This window comes from Camelus bactrianus, chromosome 29 (assembly GCF_048773025.1).
Source record: "Camelus bactrianus isolate YW-2024 breed Bactrian camel chromosome 29, ASM4877302v1, whole genome shotgun sequence".
In the NCBI taxonomy this organism is placed as follows: domain Eukaryota; kingdom Metazoa; phylum Chordata; class Mammalia; order Artiodactyla; family Camelidae; genus Camelus; species Camelus bactrianus.
The window spans coordinates 4,534,236-4,554,009 of NC_133567.1; the positions used below are offsets into that span (position 1 = coordinate 4,534,236).

A 19,774-nucleotide genomic window follows, 5' to 3' on the forward strand; every position below is an offset into this window, starting at 1 on the left:
GTGGGGACGCAGGCAGGGCGGGAGCTGGTCCCCCACCTGCTTTACGTGAGGTGTCCTAGTTTTTTAAAAAAATCGCTAATGACTGAAATGTGAGCCTAAACTTATGGTTCAGTGAGTTCTGACGTGTCTCTGCCAGCATCTAACCGCCAGCACAGCCACGATGTGGAGCATCTCCGTCACCCCCAAACCGCCCTCGGCTCCTTCGTGCCTCTGCGCCCACCCTGCCCCAGACCACCGCTGACCCCGTCCTGTCACCGTGGTGTTGCCTTCTCTGAAATCTCACATAAACGGAGTCACATGCACACACACTTTCTGCTTTGTTGTCAGAGGATGAATCCCCTGGGGGCTCACCGGTCTGGGTCCCCGTCATTCTCAGGAGTCACGGGGATTCGCTTGGGGAAATTTTTGGACTCCTCCTTGTGAGAAGCTGGTGGGGTTCCTCAAGGAAAAGCCTGTGAAAGTGCAGGCCCCACCCCCGTTCTGGAGCCCCCCCCCCCCAACACTGGGAGTTTCTCATGCTCGTGCTGGTCTGCACTCAGCCCCCAGGAACTTCTCAAAATTAATTTTTAAATATTCCTGCCAGCGTGGCTTCTAGCAGCTTCTGCTCCAGGCATCCTTCTGGTTGTGATCAGCTCGCCAGATTTGGGTGGGGGAGGGGGTCGCCCTGTGGCTGCAGTTCTCAGATGGGTACCAGGAAATTCTTTGATTTTCAGTTTGTCCAGCTTTTTGTTGGGAGTAACGACTTTTTTTCTTTTTTAATGGAGGTACGAGGGGTTGAACTCAGCACCTCTGTGCTTGCTAAGCATGTGCTCTTCCCCTGAGCTACATCTTACCCCGCCAGGTAACGACTTCTGAGCTCTTGACCTGTCACAGCAGAAACCGCTCTCACACCAGCGTTTTGGATCACCACAAGAAATTCGGCTCTCAGGAATGCCGCAACTAGGAAATGAAAAATAAAGACAGAAGGGAACCCATCCTTCTGGCTGCAGTTGATTTTCATAAGGCCCATCCGAAGAAACATTTGAGAACCAGATGAAGAGTATCTTTGAAGTGGGCTTGGAATTAAGCGAAGCAGATAGCAGCCTGCTAACAGCCGGGTGACGGTGTGCCTAGTGTCGGAGCTCAGGCGCTTTTGAGGGTGTAAGGGAGGGGCTTCGTGAGTTCAGCAGGGAGAATCTGTGCATCTCCTTGGATTTTCAGTGCTGTGCATGTTTATTATAAAATGAAAAACAAGTTAGCATCTGTTATTTACTAGAACTCCTTTCTAACAGAAAACGTGTTTTAGTGAGTGTTCCTAGAGTCTTTGCCGTGGTCACCTGAACACAAAAATGCCGACACTTCTCCAAGCTTGTCAGTGCCAGTCTTCTCAGACCTTTAGTCAGAATTAAAACAACAGAATGTCCTCTGGTAATGATGGGTATAACTTCTCTCCTCCTAGTTACGCTGTACAGCCAGAGAGGCGAGTTTGCACATCCATTTAGGCTCAGGGGAAAACTGCTTCTCTTCTGTGTAGTCACAGAACTCCCCACCTCCCATCTCCATCACAGTCTAATTTATTCCTGATACTTCACATGCTAATGGACTCTTGGCAAACTCCAAAATCTGAGTTAAGTCAAACATCTAGCTTTGAGTTGTGCAGGTAATAAAACAAATACTTGTTGAATTGAAACCATGGTTTTCCCCTAACCATGCTGAAATGTACAGAAAAGCATATTGCCTTCAAAACAGAGCTCAGCCCTCTTCTTCATATGGAACCAAATGCTTAATATACTATGAAAGAATCAAGTAAATATTAAAAGAAATAGACCAACTTCCAAAAACCTGCAGGGAAATTACTCAAGGAATAAAACTTCAAAGTTTGCATTTAAAAATCACAACCCTTTTGAAGTTTTATAAGTTTTCATTACAGGACATAAAATTATTTTTCTGTAGATCATAGTGAGGTCTATGGTTACAACAAAGCATTCTTTCCCTTAAAAAAACACAGAAATATGGCAATCGCTATGAGCATTTCCTTAAGTAGGTTCATAGTCAACTCAAGCTGGGGTCACGGTGTAGAACGTTTTTACCTCCTGATCGGCTATGCTCCTATTATTTCCAGAAATATCACTTTTGCTATTAATAAATCTTCACTTAGTGCGTCCACGCATCATTGCTCTTTTGGCAGTTAACTCTTCTATCAGATTTCCAGCTGTCCTTAACAGATCCTGCAAAAACTAATTGAAAAGAGAAAACGGAGACATGGAAAATTTGTCCGAGAGCTGGATCGAGTCACATATCCACCGGTGAGCGGGGCTGCTCCCCCTAACACTCTGGCTTCTCACTCGTAACACTTAGCACTCTAGAGAGATCATATTAATTGGGGCAAATGTTAACGTACATTTCATGGAAAAGCAAATACAGATAACCCGTACATATATGAGCGTCTGTAAGAGAATAAATTAAAAACCCAAAGTCAAAGACATAGCTTTCACTTATCATTCAGGAAAATATCCGAAAGATAATCATAATTTCCTGTGCTGGAAGGAAATGAGCAAGAAAGCCACATGTCGTGCAAAGTCATATGCACAGGAATACACAGTGCGGCACTGTGACCAAAAATAACCAGAAGAGAAAGTCTGCTGTCTGTCAGTGGGGGGCCAGATGAACAGCGGTACCGCCACGCCATGGAACCCCATGGAATCATTAAAAAAATCTTAGACTGGTCCTACAAACACAAAAATAAGACGATGTCCATGAGCTATCAGCGAGGTCAGCGAGGCGCCGGCCCTTGTACTGACGGCACCACAGCCTGAGCGCAGCCCTGCAGTTTACGCTGTGGGTTTATTCACATCCGATGCTCGGCGCAGACTGAGCCGGTCCGGGGGCTAATGCACCTCTTTTCATCGCTTCTTTTAGGAGTAAGAGGGCTAACAGCTCACTCAGCCCATCTCATTCCCTCTGAGAATCTGATGAAACTGTTGGATCTTCTTTCCCGAAAACTCAGGCATAAGCACGTGCAAAATTTTGCCTCTAATTTCAAAGCGAATTCACTGGGGTCCACCCACAGGTGTCCGGAGATCCAAAGATCCTAAGCAAAGAGCTCTTCGTCAGGTAACAGGTCGCGGCGCGGCGCGGCGCAGAATCCTAGGGAGGCGTTGTAGCTAAGACCCGGGCGGGCGCGCACGCTGTCTGGGGTCTGGTGGGTGTGTGGCCCCTCACGCGTGCTCTCAAAGCCTTGGAAGGGCAGGTGATGCAAGCATACGGGCACAGGACTGACCAGGGGCCCAGATGGGCTCCACCCCACCCCTACTTGGCCTACTGGCACCTTCCGTCTGAGAGCCAGGGTGATTGAACTTTGGCCTTGCTTTTTCCGAAGGGAAGCTTTTCCAGCAGGTGTTGTGCTGCTCGGAACGAGCCCCGCGGAGCTGTCCCGCAGGAAGACGGCTGCCAGGGCGGCACATCCCTGCGCATGAACTCCAGGGCCCCCCTGGGTCGACGGCCCTGAGGACAGACAGTCTTCCAGTCTATAAAGTGGTCCTCCAGCCTATAAAGCCGAAGGAATTGGTACACGTTTTTAACAAAGCCGGGAAAGCAGAGCCTGTTTTACAAGAATTCCACCGAGAATGGATAAAAGAAAAGCTCTGAAAATTCGAGGATTAAACTTTAGTTATCTGTAAAGTCACTTTTCAAAATGCAACATTCCCTAATTGGGGTATTGTAAGACATTATAAAGGATGAAAAATGTTTGATTCTTCTTGGCAGCTGTATCTGCCCCAGGCCAGCGAGTGCTTGAATCTTGTCTCTCTCTGAAGGCACCTGACTCTCCTTAGATTTACTTAGTCGGTTGCCTTAAGACTTCAGTTCCCTGATGAGTTTGAGAACAGTCATGAACTTGAGGTCTGTTTCACTTTTGTCATTGTTGTAAGGCTGGGAAGTGACTCTCTTTCTAGGTCTGTACATCCCAAGCAGAAACTCGAAGTCTCTATTGGAGAAGTTTAAACAGAAAAATGACATGATGTGATGTAAATATTTAAAAAACAACTTTAGCACTCATGAAAAAAGAAATGAGTCTGGGGGTGGGGACAAGAGTGAAAGCAGAGACCAGCAAGGAGGCTACTGCAATAGCCCAGGTAAAAAGTGATGGTGGACCATGTGATCCAGCAATCCCACCTCTGGAAGTTTATCCCGAAGAATTGAAAGTTGAGTCTTGAAGAGATTTGCACCCCCGTGTTCATTGCAGCACTACTTACAATAGCCGAGAGGTGGAAACAACCTAAATGTCCACTAATAGAGGAACAGATAAAGAAAAATGTGGTACAGATACAATGGAATGTATTTTAAGGTTTTAAGGTTGAGTAACATCCAGGCAAATGCTACAACATGGATGAACCTTGAGGACATTATATAAAGCGAAATAATTCAGTCACAAAATGGCAAATACTGTATTTCACTTGTATGAGGCATCTGACGCGGTCAAATCCTGAGAACCAGAAAGCAGAACGGTGGTGGAGGGGCTGGGGGGTAGTGGGGAAGGGGAGGGAAGCTGTTGTTTAGTGGGTGTAGTGTTTCAGTTTTGCAGATGAAAACATTCTGGAGATTTGCTTCACTACGACGTGAATATATTTAACACTACCGAACTACACACTTAAAAACAGCTAAGATGTTAAATTTTATGTCGCAGGTGTAAAAACCAAACACACAAGAACAGTGATGGTGCGTGGACTAGCAGTTACGGTAATCCCAGGGGGGCTTCCCGGGGGGACGTACCATTTGCTATTTGCGATGCTTAATTTCATGTGTCAACTCGCCCAGGCATTTGGCCAAACGTTGTTCTGGGTGTCTCTGCGAAGTTGTTTTTGGATGAGATGAATATTTAAATCTCTAAACTGAGTAAAGCAGATTCCCCTCCCTTGTGTGCGTGGGCGTCATCTAGTCAGTTGGGGGCCTGAACAGGACAAAAGGCTGACCCTCTGGGACCTCCTCCTGCCTAGCTGCCTTTGAGCTGGGACGTTGGCTTTTTCCCGCCTTGACTCAAACTGAAAGCCTGGCTCTTCCTGGTCTCCAGCCTGCTGATCTTCAGACTGAAATGACAGCAGCGACTCTCCTGGTTCTCAGGCCTTGGGACTCAGACTGGGACTGCAACATTGTCTCTCTCGTTCTCCTGCTTGGCACTTGCCAGCATCCATACTCACAAGAGCCAATTCCTTATAATAAATTTCACGTATTTCAATAAATTTCATATATTTCAATAAATTTAATACATTTCAATCAATTTCATATATTTTTATACATTTCATATAGTTCAATACATTTCATATATATGTATATGGAAAAATTAAAAAAATATGTATTATTGGTTCTGTTTCTCTGGAGAATCCCAACACATTGTTACAGTATGAGTCCAAATTTCATAATAATCTCTAACTACTTTAAGAGTTTTATACAACAATTTACTGATACCATTTTTCAGTTTGAGAAAAGATTGAATATTGATTTTGTGTACACACATAAAATGTTTAAGGCTGAGTGAATTCTGTGTGTTTTTAATAATCGTAGTCAAATATGACCATGCATTTCAACCCCTCAAAATATTCCTCTGAGATTCATGACATAAGTGGAATGGTATTTTGTTTAAAATTTGTGATTCTGCTTAGAATGACTTTGTATTATCAACTGGCTCAAAGACTTGTCTGCTACAATTCACACACCAGATACTGAAGTGTATTTCTTTAGGCTATTTAGGGCACTTCTTGTTTTCCCTTTACCCCTCTCTCCCTGAGCAACTCAGCCGTTGGACGTGACCACCCACACAGGGAGTGGGAGCTGCAGTGACCCCACTGCAGGGTGTTGTCACCTGAGCAGGGTGCGGTGGTGTCCCTGTGGTGGCAGCGGGCACGGCAGTCCAGCACCGGGCATCCCACCCAAGCGGGATGGTCTCAGTGGAGGAGGAGGACGGACTTGCAGGAGGAGGCAGCCCTGTGCGGGTGCTGCAGCCTGAGTCAGGTAAGGAAGGCACCCAAATTACAGCGCCCATAACCTTCCAAAGTGCCCAGGTCGTGAAAGCCGAAGGAAGACCGAGGAGCTGTTCCGGCTCCAGGAGACGAAAGAGGCCTTTACCTCAGTGTGACGCCTGAACCTGCTCTGGATGCTGTGCTCCGCAGGCAAAATTAGGACAGCCGGCAAAACCTGAATGAGACGTGAGGGCCAGATGGCACCAATTGATGTGCAGCTTTGCTGGCTGTATTGTGGTTGTTTGTGTGGGAAATAGATGGTGACGTGTTTAGATGATGGAGTGTCATGTTGATAACTGTTACCCGAATGGCTGAAGAATGTTTTCTGTACTGTTCTTTGCAGAGTTTATGTAAGTTTGAGATTGTTTCAAAGGAAAAATAAAAAGAAGAATCTTTAAGGAACACGTTTGTCAGCATCATTTTCGGACATTGTGGTAACAACTGACTGATGTGACAGATCAGGCTTACTGTTTCCAGCGTACTGGTTCATCCCTCTTTCCTGTCTTAAGAGACAATATACTTTTTGCTCCTGTGGATTTTCCCCTTTTTTTTTTCCTATTCCCTCATTTTCTTTAAAGCAAATTTTAATGGGATTTGTCTTGGGGAAAGATTCCAGCTCAGTGTTGACTTTTGAAAACACGTGAGACTTGATAACCTACAAAGTGCTAAATCACAAGTAAACGAATAACAGATATATGATTAAAAACACCTGAAAAATGCTTATAGGAAAACAATGTCAACAGTTCTTTAAAAAAAAAAACCCTGTAGTTTTGTTAGAACTTTATCTTTTGCCAAGTATTCATTAAGGTCTTTTTATTGGGTTTTTACATAGGTCACGGTATCACTCTCCTCTAGGTTTGGCTGAGGTATTGTGAGAATGCAACGATTAACAAATATGGAAGCAAGAGATGTTTGGAATCCTCGTCACCGCCTTCTGTTTTCCAGGCTGAGTCTCTCCCTCTGTTAGTTGGCTGGGAGGTGAATTCATTCAGTTGCTACTATGACGCCTGTGTGTCTTGTCAGCGGCACACATAGTCCTTCAAATTATACATTTGTTTTTTTATTAATTACCTACTTAACTGCAAAAGCAGTCACCACTGAACTTAGTTGAATTTTAAGCAGAAAAAAATTTTCTTAAACCTCCTGTATTCAGGGAACTCTGTACCAGGTGTGACTGAGGCAAGAAAGTCAAGGGGCCACATTTTCAGGTGCATTTCATTTCTTGAAATTCAAATGCATTCATTTTCAAATACTTAAATAGCTTACTTTATGCCAACCACTGTCCTAAGTACGTTAAAAATATTAACTCATTTCATTTCCAAAAAATTCCACGAGGCATTTTCTATTACTGTTATTTGATTGACGAGAAAAGTAAGGCATGAGAGAATCAGCAGCTCAGAGTGTCTGCTAGGAAGGAGCGGAGCCAGGTTCTGAGCCCGGACAGCCTGGCCGGGGAGCCCCCGCGCTCCTCCCGGCGCTGCTCCGCCTCCCCACGTCCCGCCGGGGAAGAACCAGCTACGGCTCTCTCAGCGCTGCAGACTGAGCAGGACAGGTGCTCCATCTCTGCCCAGAGGCCGCAATGAAACTACCATAGCGGGAAACCAAGGATTAAATCAGTAACGAGGAAGAAGGGAACAGACCTGTGGGTTTGACAGCTTTCTGGAATTCAGACAGTTGTTGGAGGCCTGGTTCAGGAAGAGACAGACTGGAGGAAACACGACCCAGAACATGCCCCCGGCGGGGTGTGCTGGTGGCGCTGCCCCTCCTGGGGCTCTGGGGAGGGGAGCAGTCTGGGTGCAGACTGCAGGAGTTAGAAGAAGGCCACAAACCAGGGCTTAATTTGAAAACGAGCGTGTGTTGCTGAAACGCCTGTGCCAGTCGGCCTGCCCACAGCCCCAGCCTCACCAAGGGCAAGAGGGAGCTTGTCCCTGTCCGTAAACTGAGTAACCCTGGAAGGAGACACAGTACCAAGTGACCAACTGTCGCTCTTCATTGAAGCGCTGTGTGTTGTAGAGGGCGCCCGGTGCAGCAGCTGGCTCCTACAGGCGCACCCTGAAGGGACATCCGTCCATGGATACCTTTGTAGTGGTGAAGAAGGGCGGGTCAGAGAGCCAGGTCTACCTACGCAAGAGGGAAAATCCAGACCAGGAACAGAAAGAAACGCTTAATGATAAATCTTAATTATGAATGAAAGAAACCAGAGATTCCCAGAGATACAGTGAGAACAGTAGCTTCAAAAGGAAAAGCCAAAGTAAAGAGAGAACCGCCCCTGGGAAACCGGAGGCGACCCCAGGACGAGTACGGCCGTCTCTGATTCGCAGGGTCCCGGTGAACACAGGCTTCAGCTGCCACAGGGGAGGCAGACGCCACCAGCCCCCAACAACCCGGCTCAAGTACCCGTCACCACAGTGTGTTAACTGTGTATGACCGGTAACGGGGTAAACTCCACGGCCAGCGCTTCAGTCCACAAATCACCAAGTAAATGATCAGTGATCAGCCACGTCATTTCCTTCAGAGTCTGGAGGTCGGTCACCATGTGTCTGTTACTCAGCTCTCACGGAGGCAGCAAAGGCCACAGAGCACGTGGCTGTGTTGCCGCTGTGTCTCCCAGCGATGAACCCATATGATGTTTAAAAAAAGGAGTTAGAACAGGAAACTGGCCAACAAAGACAAAAGCAGAGCAAAGAAACAAAGAGTGGTAACACTGGAAGTGAAATCTGAATCAAATGGAAACAGGGTTACGGAACAAGAGTGGACCACGGGCGTGTGGACAGCGCCAACATGGAGAGACTGAGACCCGCAGACAAAGCAACTTTGTGAAGACAGACTATTGAGATGGATAAGGAAAGCGGCTGTGACAGAAGGATGACGAGGTCCCAGAGGAGAGATCCATCAAAAAGAGTCTAGAAACACTTCATGACCAAAGTTAGAAGTATGAAAGCTCACCAGGGTGTGGAAAAAAATCCTTTTACGTAATATAATGAGAAGAAGGCAAGCATTGTTCAAACTACTATTGGTAAGTTTGGGGTTTTACTTTTTGTTCTTTTTTTTTTTTTTAACACACAGAATACTTAAATTCTCAATGTTACTAATGTTTTAGATGACTTCTCTAGATATTAGGATTTCCCTTTACATTTATAAGTAAAAAGATAGTTTAATGTTTTCTGAAACTTGGTCACAGAAGAACATGATTTTTCCCGTTGGCTCTTAGGGCCATTTTGCATGTCTTCAGCCTGCATGTTTATTGTCTCTGGTCTCATACTACAGGGCAGAGTGAGGCCTGTATGAACTTAGATGATTTCTTAGATGCAGGAGGAACCACTAGATTAAAAGAGATTTAAGAAACACATCCACCAGTCAGATTCTTATTCAAACAAATAAGCAGAAAAATCAGTGAAGGAAATTGGAACACTACTGGATATTGAAGGATATTTTGACATTATTGTCATTTTTGGTGGCGACAATCATATCTGACTATATTTCAAAGAGTCCTTAGGGTGCTGTCAGCAAGACAGAGGAACAGGAAGCCCCAGACCCTCATTCCAACAGAGACACCAACTGAACAGCAACATACAGACCTCAGTGTCCATGTGCGTGCCTTTGTGAGATTTCCAGAAACCAGTCAAGAGGTGGCAGCACCGGGTAAGAGCAAAGCCAAGAAGAGTCACATCTTAGTGGGTCAGAAAGCTCCTTGCATTTTGCTTGCCCTAGTCTGTCCCATTCCCCATTGTAAGACAGAGTGACCAGAAGGGAACTCCCAGCTTCTCTCTTGGGAGGGAGAGAAGAGAGTGGGACATGAGGCCGAAGTTCTGGCTTTCTGAGGGGCTGCCTATGGGACTGGTTTCTGACTCTGAGTCAGGGTGACTGATGGGAACGCAGCATAATCTGGATGCCAGGTTGGGGGCCATTGAGAACAAAGGCCCGTTTGCTTGAGTTACACAGGGCGGCTGCAGTACCAGAGACAGACACTAGATGGAGGAAGAAATTAGAGGCTCCAGCAAAGAAAACGGGCCTCTTTACCTAAGAGGCCACACACACTAGCCCAGGGAAGACGCAGCCCCAGAACAGATTTGAGAACCTCCCCCCCACAATCTCTAGCTGAGCTGACTTCCCCTGTATGAGACCAGTCCATACAGACTGGGACAGGTGGCTGTTTTTCCAAATGCCAGTCCCAGTAAAAGATCACGAGCACACAGAGGAAAAAGAGCCATGGCCCCATCAGCTCATCAAAATAAACCTCCAGAAACAAACCCTAAAGAAACAGAGATTTATGAGTCACCAAAGAAGTGAAAATAACCATCTTAAAGGTGCTCAGAGAGCGCACAGAAGCAACTATTACGAAAATCAGGAAAACAGCACATGAACAAAAGGGGAATATCCACAAAGGGAGAGAAACTATAAAAAAGAGGCAAACAGAAATCCTGGAACTGAAGCCTACAATAACCGGTGTGACAGATTCACTGAAGGGAGTTAGTGGCAGTCTTGATTAAGCAGAAGAAAGATCAGCAAACTTGAAGACAGGTTATTTGAAATTATTGAGTCAGAGGAGCAAAAAGGAGAAAGAAGAAAAATAAAAATAGCCCAGGGGACTTTGGGTCACCATCAAGCTGATCAATGTAATAATTATGGGGGTTCCAGGAGGAGAGAGAGAAAGGGGCAGAGAGCTTATTTGAAGAAATAATGGCCCAAAATTTCTATGTTTGAGGAAAGGAAGGTACATACAAAACTACTGCAGTGGAAAGAAACTAGAAATCAACAGCAAAACAGAAACTGGACTATTCACAAATATGTGGAAATTAAACATCACACTCTTGAAAAATCTATTTTTACATCTCAAAGAACTAAAAAAAAGAACAAACTAAACTCAAAGTTAGCAGGAGGAAGGAAATAATAAATATTAGAGCAGAGATAAACAAAATAGAGAATAGAAAAACAACAGAGGAATTAACAAAACTAAGAACTGGATTGTTAAAAAGATCAACAAAATTGACAAACTCTTAGCTATATTTGACACTATCGAACCGTCAAAAAGTCAATGAGTCCTAACCTTTTTGATTTAGACACTCAAAAATATATATAAAAATATGTTTGAGATTAACTTCAAAATAATCTGAGGGTTGGCTGGGGGAGAGGGTGGGGTTATACGTAAGACTGGCATCAGTCGACAATTTACTTTTAAAGTTGAGTGGGTTGATGATAACATTTCCTCTATTTCTGTGCATGTTTGAAATTTTCCAGGATAAGGGAGCTAAAAAAAATTAATAAAATGAATAAATCAATAAAAATGTTAGGCGAGAAAGTCAAAGAAATATCCCAAATAATTTTTTTTTAAAAAAGGCTATAAGAGCATATGAAAGAAAGGTAAGACACACACAGGACCTCCAGAGGGCCGTCTACTCTCCAGGCATCCCAGAAGGAGGGCAGAGCTCAAACAGCGAGAGGCTTTTTGTCCATCAGATGGATGTCACTGTCTGTCCACTACTGTTAGGAACATGAATGAGCACAGGCATCTGAGGACATCAGTTTCGTAGTCTCTTAAAATTTCTTGTATCTACCCTAGAAAAACATTCATACACACACCCACAGTAAATGTTCTTGAATAAATGACTTTCTGATTTTTTTTATATCAGCCACTACATATAAATATCTACAATTCAACCAAAATTCAGAAATTCAGCTTCCAGGAATGTATCTTACATAGTTGTACAAGTGAACAAAGAAAATATGAAAAGCATAGTTTCTGAAGTGGCACTTTTAATAGTAAAAAATGGGAAATGTCCATCGAGTCTATTAAAAAGAGTCTAGTTAACAAATTAAGGTGCGTTCATACAATGCAATACTCACTGAAAGGAACGATGTACGTGCAGATACAGAAACAGCTCCACGAAATATAATTAAGAACAATATGTTTAGTGTTACCTCATCAGCATTTTTTTAAAAAGAGATACAGATTCTACATAGCTAGATAAAGAGAAGATAGATTAAAAATCACTTAACATTTACAAGAAAAGTTCTGAATACAGTATGAATAATCCCTTTGGGGGTGGGTTCTGTGTAAAGGGAAGAAAAAGTAGTTTAGACAAAAAATGTACAGGATGGAGCTCTCTCGTTCTAATTTAATTTGCCATGAAAGTGAAATATACTGTTCCTAGAATGAAGGGAGTAAAAATTAATCTAGTTCCTCTTACTTTCAAAAGCTAAAACTTCGGCTTTGCCAGGTTCTCCAGTACAGCTAGACCTGCTCAGTCAATTTTCTTGTGGAGGACGCAGTTAGAAAAGCCACACTCCAGGGGATTCAAATATACTTCTCCAAATGTCCTTATAAGTAATCTGACCTAATTCTGTTGGTCAGCAGTGTACCATCCCCTGTGGGAACCAAGGTCCCCTGGGAGAAATCTATGCCCTCAGCAAGCCAGTCTTGGTTTTGCTGAAAACATCTCCCTGAGAGACAAAGGAAAACTCCAAATGCCCTTGCGGCAGATACTACAAGTATCCTCATTTTGCACTTAAGAACTGAGGCTCAGCGAAATATCTCATCAAGCCCTCGCACCCAGGTAGCTAAGACCTGACGGCGTGGCCGAGAATCCCTGCTTCTCCGCCCTCCTGTCTGTGTGCTTTACATCCCAGACCCTGCACACAGACACTTAGGGATGTCGGGTGAAAAATCTGATCGAACAGTGCAGAGCCATAGTGGTTTCTGTTGCCTTATGTTTAGCTATGACCTAAAACAGAAGTACTCTGTGACTCTGAAGGGAATAGGGACTGGAGAGGCCTCCACTTTCTGTTACCTCCCTAATCCATACAAGCTGGCCCGGGACTCTCAGAATCGCTGGCATCGTTACCAGTGTAAATTATCTTCAGTTCATTGCTAATAATATTCAAATGCCCTGCAGGTATTTTATTTCCAAGTAGGTATTTTTGAATGCTAAGGAATTAAAGGTAATAGCAGTTCTCAAAGTTTGAAGTGCTGTATTTTAGCTGTATTACAGGCTTTAGGTATTGCCTCGAGCGTAAATACAATTCCAACTGTGACTAAAATACTACACTTGCTGGCGCATCCATCACTTGCGCAGGCATCGGCTAAAACACAGAACCGTGTAAAAGCCATACAGATGTCGTCAATCCCTTCTGATTGACGGAGGCACATTTTTCAGTCATCTACTCTTGTCTTAGGCGGCTTAGCTTTCACAAAATCAGCATCCTTTTCAACCAGTTCTCAGGATACTGACAGTGTATTTCAAAGACTTCTCTTTGTTGCAATAGAGCATTAAAACAAGCTTGTAGGTACTTCTACCTGGACCATACATCACCAGGTACTTAGGTTTTAAAATGACCTTAACTGTACCATTAACAGCTCTCATTGCACTCTCCAGTGCAGAGAATGCTGAAAACTGGACGAGAGGACAGACTTGCAGTTTACTACTGGGCTGATTTCTCCACCGTCTTTACCAAAGACCGGATCCCTGCTGGCCTCAGGAACTGAACTACTCATGTTGTACAATTCTTATTGAAATTTCTATGGCCCAATGTTTATAGAACTGTTACAGTGAAATCTTTCATTTTTACTGTTTTCCCAAGCTAACTAGTGAAAAAGTTGATTTAATACTGTCACAAACGGTTAACCTTAGCATGGTTCTTTCCAGGATAAGCTCCACTGAAATCCCTGTTCAAAATCCGGGGTTTTGGAGACCAAAGAGGCAGAATCATCAGAAGGACTTGGGTGCTGCTGACAGAAGGGGTTGAAGGACGAGAATTCGTGTTTGTCAGTGTAGCACCATGTGGGACCTTGGATTGAATGAAAGCCCAGGAGGAGGAAGTTTGAGGGGCTTCGCTTTGAGCTGAGATAGTCTGTCACACAACTGGACAGAAAAAGCCAAACAACTCAAACTTAGATGGCAACTGAAGCTAATGGACAAGAGTCTGCACAGTCCAGCGGACTAGGCCCCAACCCACGGGAAAAGCAGGAATTTCATGACTGTGAGCCCATTAAGGGCAACAAATGTGAGAACATTATGTTTTGAACTTTAATTTGTAAAATACTTACATGCATGTGAGAAATATACTTCTGGAAATATACGAACTTAGGACACCCCAACTATACATTTTAATACACACAATACGTTAACGGACGGCAAGACGGATTCTCACCCACGAACCCATTTAAATCTCAGCTCTTACCAAGCTCTAGAGTACTGAGCAAATGAAGTGTTTCTAGATCTACACAGTAGGAACAATCAAAATACAAGGCACAAGCGGAGCCTGGTGGTTAAATGTTCCCAGTTGGGGTTTGGCAAATGAATTTGATCTACAACATGCTTTTCAGACCACAAGTTAACATAAATACATTAAACTATGTGTAAACTACATGTTAATCTAGCTTCATATTGAGTGACCTACAAATACATTAGAAGTAATTCCAGAGTCCCTACATGGCTACAGATAGAACTTAAACGTTAACGTATCACAAGAACTGTTTCTTTTTAGTCTAAAATATAATCAAAGCATCAGTGTTGGTGAAACTTAGTAACGTTGGTAATGTTTCCAAAACATTTCGAAATGAACCAAGTTTAAGAGGAGTAAAGACAAACTGGCAGGCCCAGGGCTGGAACGTTAGGCCTTTTCCTTGAGTCACTTGCCCTCTACCACATACTACGCTTTCAACCTTAGAACCACCCCAGAAACCCGTTAGAAGACTGTAGCACCCACATCAATTAAACCACTTTCTGCAGTAAAACCCAGACCCACGCTCTTTGGAAAAGATCCCACACGCAGCTAGGACTGTGTATGTTCATCACTGGTGAGGTAACACAGTTCAGTTCTCAAACGATGTCAGTTGTGAACCAGTTTAGTGGCCTCTAACAAATGTATTTCTTAACCCAACTCTAGTACCAAGAATAAAAAGTCAACAAAAATTAACAACAGTATCAATTTATTAAAAAGGCTGATTTAAGCATCTGCAATGGTAACCTCAACCTCGACTCCGGGCTCAATGCTGATGGAAGTGATCTGCTTAACGATCTCAGAAGGGCTGTGCAAGTCAATGAGCCGCTTGTGGATCCTCATCTGAAAACGGTCCCAAGTCTTAGAACCTTCACCACAAGGAGTCTTCCTTGTAGTTATTCTCAGAGTCTGCAACGAAAGAGGAAACCAAAAGATTATGGTTTTACGCACATCCCTGGGACATCTGAAGGAATGTTACTCCGTTTGAAGACTTTCCAGAGCTGCGTTCCCCTTGACATGAGTTCTGAGGCTACCAACCGACAACGGCAGGTCCACGGTCACTCTGTGAGGTACACCGCCAGGAAACCGCAACGGTCACCTCGAGAAAACCGAATTCTACCAGCATTGTAACGAGTGTGTGCTGCTGACATCAGTATACAGCTTTTTTGGCAGCCAAACCCCTCACCCCGAAAAGCAGAACATCAGGTGTAAACCCACAATCAGGCCCCCTTCCTGCCGCCCCCCTTTTCACCTTGGTGGGCATCCGGACCGGCCCCTTCACTTTGAGGTTCTTCTCCTTGGCGCCTCTGATCAGGTCAGCACAGACTACGGGGAAACGAAAGCGTCTTTCAGTTCACTCAAAACCACAGCCGGCTAAGAGAACCCCGACGGCGGCGGGCTCAGAATAGCGTATACGACCATCACCGAGTTCAGCACGACAGTCTCTCCTCATCGCCACCCGCGGGCTGAGACACAGTAAAAGCCGAGCGTGGACACTTGGCCCCGGTCGGCTTGGGCGGAGCAACCTGTCACCGCCCGTGTCCCAGTCAACCTCGCACAGCAGCAAGGCGGCGCTCTTCCCGCCCAGGCTGTCACCCCGCGGCGACCGTACTGACCCTTCTCCAGGGACTTCACGTTGCGGCTGGTCAGGGTGATCCTAATGCGGTGAATGGCCACCTCCGGCTCCACGGGAGTCTTGCCAGTGTCTTTAAACGCCTGTTGCCACACAGGGGAGGAAATCAGCGGACCTGCAGAGCGTCCGTCACTCCTGGAGGCGAGCCGCCCAGGCCCCCCCTCCCGGGTGGGCGAGTCCGGGCTCCCCACGCCGGCCCGACAGCGGCCCGGGACCGAGCCCGCCGCCCGCGCCCCGCCGCCCCCGCCTCACCATGGCTGCGGCGCGGCTTCCTGACCGACTTGTCCCTCGGCGAGAGCGAACAGCGGTGAGTCAGGAGCAGGAGCGGGCGCGCCGGGGCTCCGCTGGCTGCAGCGACCGCGTCTTCTTCAAAGAGGAAGGCGTGAGGCCTGCGCGGCGCTTATATAGCTGCGCCGGCGTCTGCATCCGGGTCCCGCACGCGCCTCCGCGCTGCCCCGGAAGAGGAATCGCCCGGCGGGCTCTAGAGGCGGCTGCGCGAGCCGGAGTGGGGCGCCCTCGGAGGTGTGGGGCCGGGCGCGGCTGCGCGCGCCCCCTGTCGGCCCGGCGGAGTCAGAGCCGCGTGAGGTGGGGACCGGCCCGCCCCGTCGTCGCCGCGGTCCTCGGGGCACCTGGCGGGAATGATGGGGAGAAGGTGCCCCGACCCCAAACCCCAGAAACTCCCCTGCCTGGCGCGCCGACCGCCGGCCTCCGCCAGGTCGGAGCGACTCTGGTGCTTCTACTCTGCAAAGCTGGCTTCCCGTACAAACCGAATCGCCCGTGCTCTGAGCAAGCGGCTAACTTTTCTGAGTTCAACTCACGTAGATATATTAGGAAAAATTGATAACCCGGGCGTGCGATTTTTACATTAACAGTTATTTTTCATAGCCTGAAACATCCTTTCGTGATAGTTCATCTTCTGGCGTCCCAGACCAGCAGAAGCATCTGCAGTCTGTTTCTGGAAAGCACCTGAACATGGGTTTTCCCTCCGGAAAGGGAGGGCGCAAAGCCAGACCGCCCGGTTACCCTGGGCCGTGCTGTGCATCCGAGGCCTGGGCTGTCCACCCGCTTCTGAAACGTGTCATCTCCTCCCAGTCTGGATAAAGTAACATTGGATGAGGCCTGTGAGGACCTCCCTGATACTAAGCGTCTATGCACAATCAGATAAGGGACAAAGGACGCGCAGAAAACCAGGAGTGGGCAAGTGCCCCGGGTAGCCAGGACAGATGGTGGGGTCACGTACACTTAAAGATGACGGAGTGGTTACATAGAACGAGACAGGTGAGTTGGGTTTTGATACAGGGCAGAAGCAACAATAAATAACCTCGTATCATTTTACAGGTGACCCTGAGTGCAGACGAGGTATTGGCCCAGACCCACAGAACTGTGAGTGACAGAGCTCTGACCGCTCCAACGAGGGGCCCTTCTGGAGCCTTTCTTTTCTGTTCCTTGAAAGGATATTATACTTGAAACTTATATCAAATAATAGCATTGACTTACTTCTTTGGTGATAACTGTGCATGACTAATACCTGGCTTTCTTTGGCTCACAAAAGATGTCTACTAGGTTTTGCTTCCATTTAATAATTAACTTAAATATTAAAATTCGGATATTTTCCAGTTCAGTTATTTAAAAATGTCGTCCATTGGCTGTAAATACCTTATGAGTAGAATTTGCAGCAGAACATCTGAAAACCTGCATTCTTGTTTTACTGGTTGTAACCTAAATGAGACTTCATAACTTGGGGCTTTAACGTATGGGCGTGGTCACCAGCTACAAACAGACAAAAATACAATTGCCTGAGCTCCGAGGACGGTGACAACCACCACTGCACTAGTACTGAGTGTGCATCTTCAGAGAAAGCTTGTAGCAGCACTCAGACTTTCCTGATGCTCAAAGACAACCAGGCATTCAGTCGTGGAGTGCTTGACAAGTACTTTTGTTAATTTTTTTTTTCAGTAACAAATCTGGTACATCTATTCCTAGGCTCCTTTGACCATAGAAAAAGAATTTCAGTGTAGAAAAAGGCAAAATATGGCCCAGCATTTATGGGAAAAATTGTTGATGTGACTGGAGCTAAGGAAACAGCTGGTTGAGATACTTAACAAACGCAATGAAAACCATCACTAAAGTGTAGACGGTTTACTTTTAAACATTTTGTTTTATTTTTCTCCTGAAAGTTATCAATGACAGTAGTCCCCAAATATCAATTAAAACGTAATACTCTAAAATTAGATGTAAGATATTCATTTCAGTAAAATTTAACAGCGCAAGAGTCAAATATAGAATGCCGTATTCAGAGATAAATCACCTGTTTACGCACTCGGGTATGTATGCATCCTTTTAGAACGTGGGTTCATACTCTGTTGTTTATCCACAGAATATTTTGTCACAATAAATATACTTCTGCAACATTCCTTCTAAAGATGGTATTTATGGAAGGGTCATTCATAATTTATTGAACTAGTCCTCTATTTTTTAGACTTAGGAAAAAGGGTGTTTTTCCCTTCTTCACTCTCATGAACAGCACCTTGAGGGACTTGCTTCTAGACCGGGGTTTCTCAGTCTCAGCACAGTTGACATTTGGGGCCAGATGCTCCTTTGTCAAGGAGGCAGTCCCCCACCTTGTAGGGTGTCTCACAGTATCTCTGGCCTCCACCCACCCGATGCCTGTACCAACCCCTCCCCTCCGGGGGTGACAGTCAAACATGTCCCTAGACATTGTCAAATGTCCCCTGTGAGGCAAGGTCACCCCCAGTTGAGAATCACTGCTGTAGATAAATCTTTCAGCTCAGCCTTACTGCCTGAGATCGACGCCTAGATACACTTCATCAAAGGAGAAGCATGTTTTAAATACTTTGGTGTTAAGTAAATTGCCCTCTGGGAGAGTTATGCCTGGATAAGATACTTCTTCCAGCAGCGCGATGAAGATTTTAGTGTGAAAAAAGGAATTCAATATCCATTTCATTGTAAAATTTAAAGATACTTTTAAGACCAGTACAAATTCAGTGTTTTCAGTATCCGTATCCATAGCCTTTCTTAATGAATTTTTGTAGTTCTTTAAAAATTGTCTTGTAAAGACTTTCACTGCAGGTATCGGTGTCTTTCTGCGGACAGCCATCTGCTGGTCTTTCGCTGCAATGACAGCGTCGTCAAACTAGTTCCGAAGGGAAATTAACGGCAGTTTAAAACCGCTTCATTCAGGGTGCCCAGGGGCACACTCGTGAAGAAAACAATGCAGGCAGGTTGTCAAAGGAGCATGGGTGAGTCTGTTTAGACATGATTTTGTGTGTAGAATTTTTGATGCAAATACAATTTATGTTCAGACTTTTCCGTCTGATATTTAAGACCAAAAACCAGAAAGAGAGAGAATAAAAACTTTCTCTCGAGAGTGCTTACCCATGTGGTAGGGGTCGGGGGTGAAATGTGGCGCCAATTCCTGTGCTTTACTGGGCTCACATGGAAGGGGGTGCAGAGCCTAGGAGAGCAGCCCGCACTGCTGGAAATGGTGTCTTAATAGCAGTTCGTTTGACCCTCACACCTACCCTGGATTCATATTTTCTCTACTTTACATACGAGGAAGCTGAGGTTAGGTGACCTGCCCAGGGTCACGGGAAGAGCCAGGAATTGTACCCACGCAGTCTAACTGCAGAGTCTGCACGCTCAGCCCCCTGCGATTGTGTTTCTCAGCATCCACTAGCTCTCATCTGTGTCATCATTAGCGTTAGTGTACTGAGAGGTTAAAATCCTACTCTGTGAAATAACATGACATAGAAGGACTTCATATATTTCACTTTAGTTGAGGTCAGAAGTTTCACTGAGTTATGAATATGTGTCCATTTTAAGGGACCGTCCCCATGTTTTAGCTCTTTTGATTTTTAGTTTGACGTCCCATCCATACCCAAGGCCAACATAACTCTATTTTCCACAA

At 45.4% G+C, this 19,774-nt stretch overlaps 1 protein-coding gene, 1 long non-coding RNA gene and 1 other non-coding gene across 3 annotated transcripts in view; 1 reads left to right on the plus strand and 2 right to left on the minus strand.

The window, feature by feature from the left end:
- Window positions 1-14,905: 14,905 nt before the first annotated feature.
- RPS20 (ribosomal protein S20) lies at window positions 14,906-16,258 on the minus strand. Its single transcript, XM_074354901.1, has 4 exons — window positions 16,099-16,258; window positions 15,830-15,929; window positions 15,466-15,539; window positions 14,906-15,122 (listed from the first exon to the last, which is right to left on the minus strand). The coding sequence occupies exons 1-4, from the start codon at window positions 16,099-16,101 to the stop codon at window positions 14,940-14,942; spliced, it is 360 nt and encodes a 119-aa protein (XP_074211002.1). The 5' UTR covers window positions 16,102-16,258; the 3' UTR covers window positions 14,906-14,939.
- On the minus strand, window positions 15,607-15,671 carry LOC123613055 (small nucleolar RNA U54). The gene has a single exon (XR_006720395.1). It is a non-coding gene; the product is annotated as a small nucleolar RNA U54 (small nucleolar RNA).
- Window positions 16,259-17,183: 925 nt separating the features above from the next.
- LOC141575579 (uncharacterized) overlaps window positions 17,184-19,774 on the plus strand; it is a 40,527-nt gene continuing 37,936 nt past the window's right edge. Inside the window, exon 1 of the long non-coding RNA XR_012503261.1 lies at window positions 17,184-17,229. This is a non-coding gene — a long non-coding RNA (uncharacterized LOC141575579). The remainder of the gene's footprint in view (window positions 17,230-19,774) is intronic.

Excerpts from the sequence above, each read along its gene's own strand:
- RPS20 (XM_074354901.1), bottom strand. Across the intron at positions 15,540-15,829 it reads CGTGAAGTCCCTGGAGAAGG|TCTGTGCTGACCTGATCAGA; the intron begins GTCAGTACGGTC and ends GTTTCCCCGTAG. Across the intron at positions 15,123-15,465 it reads CGGTCCGGATGCCCACCAAG|ACTCTGAGAATAACTACAAG; the intron begins GTGAAAAGGGGG and ends CTTTCGTTGCAG.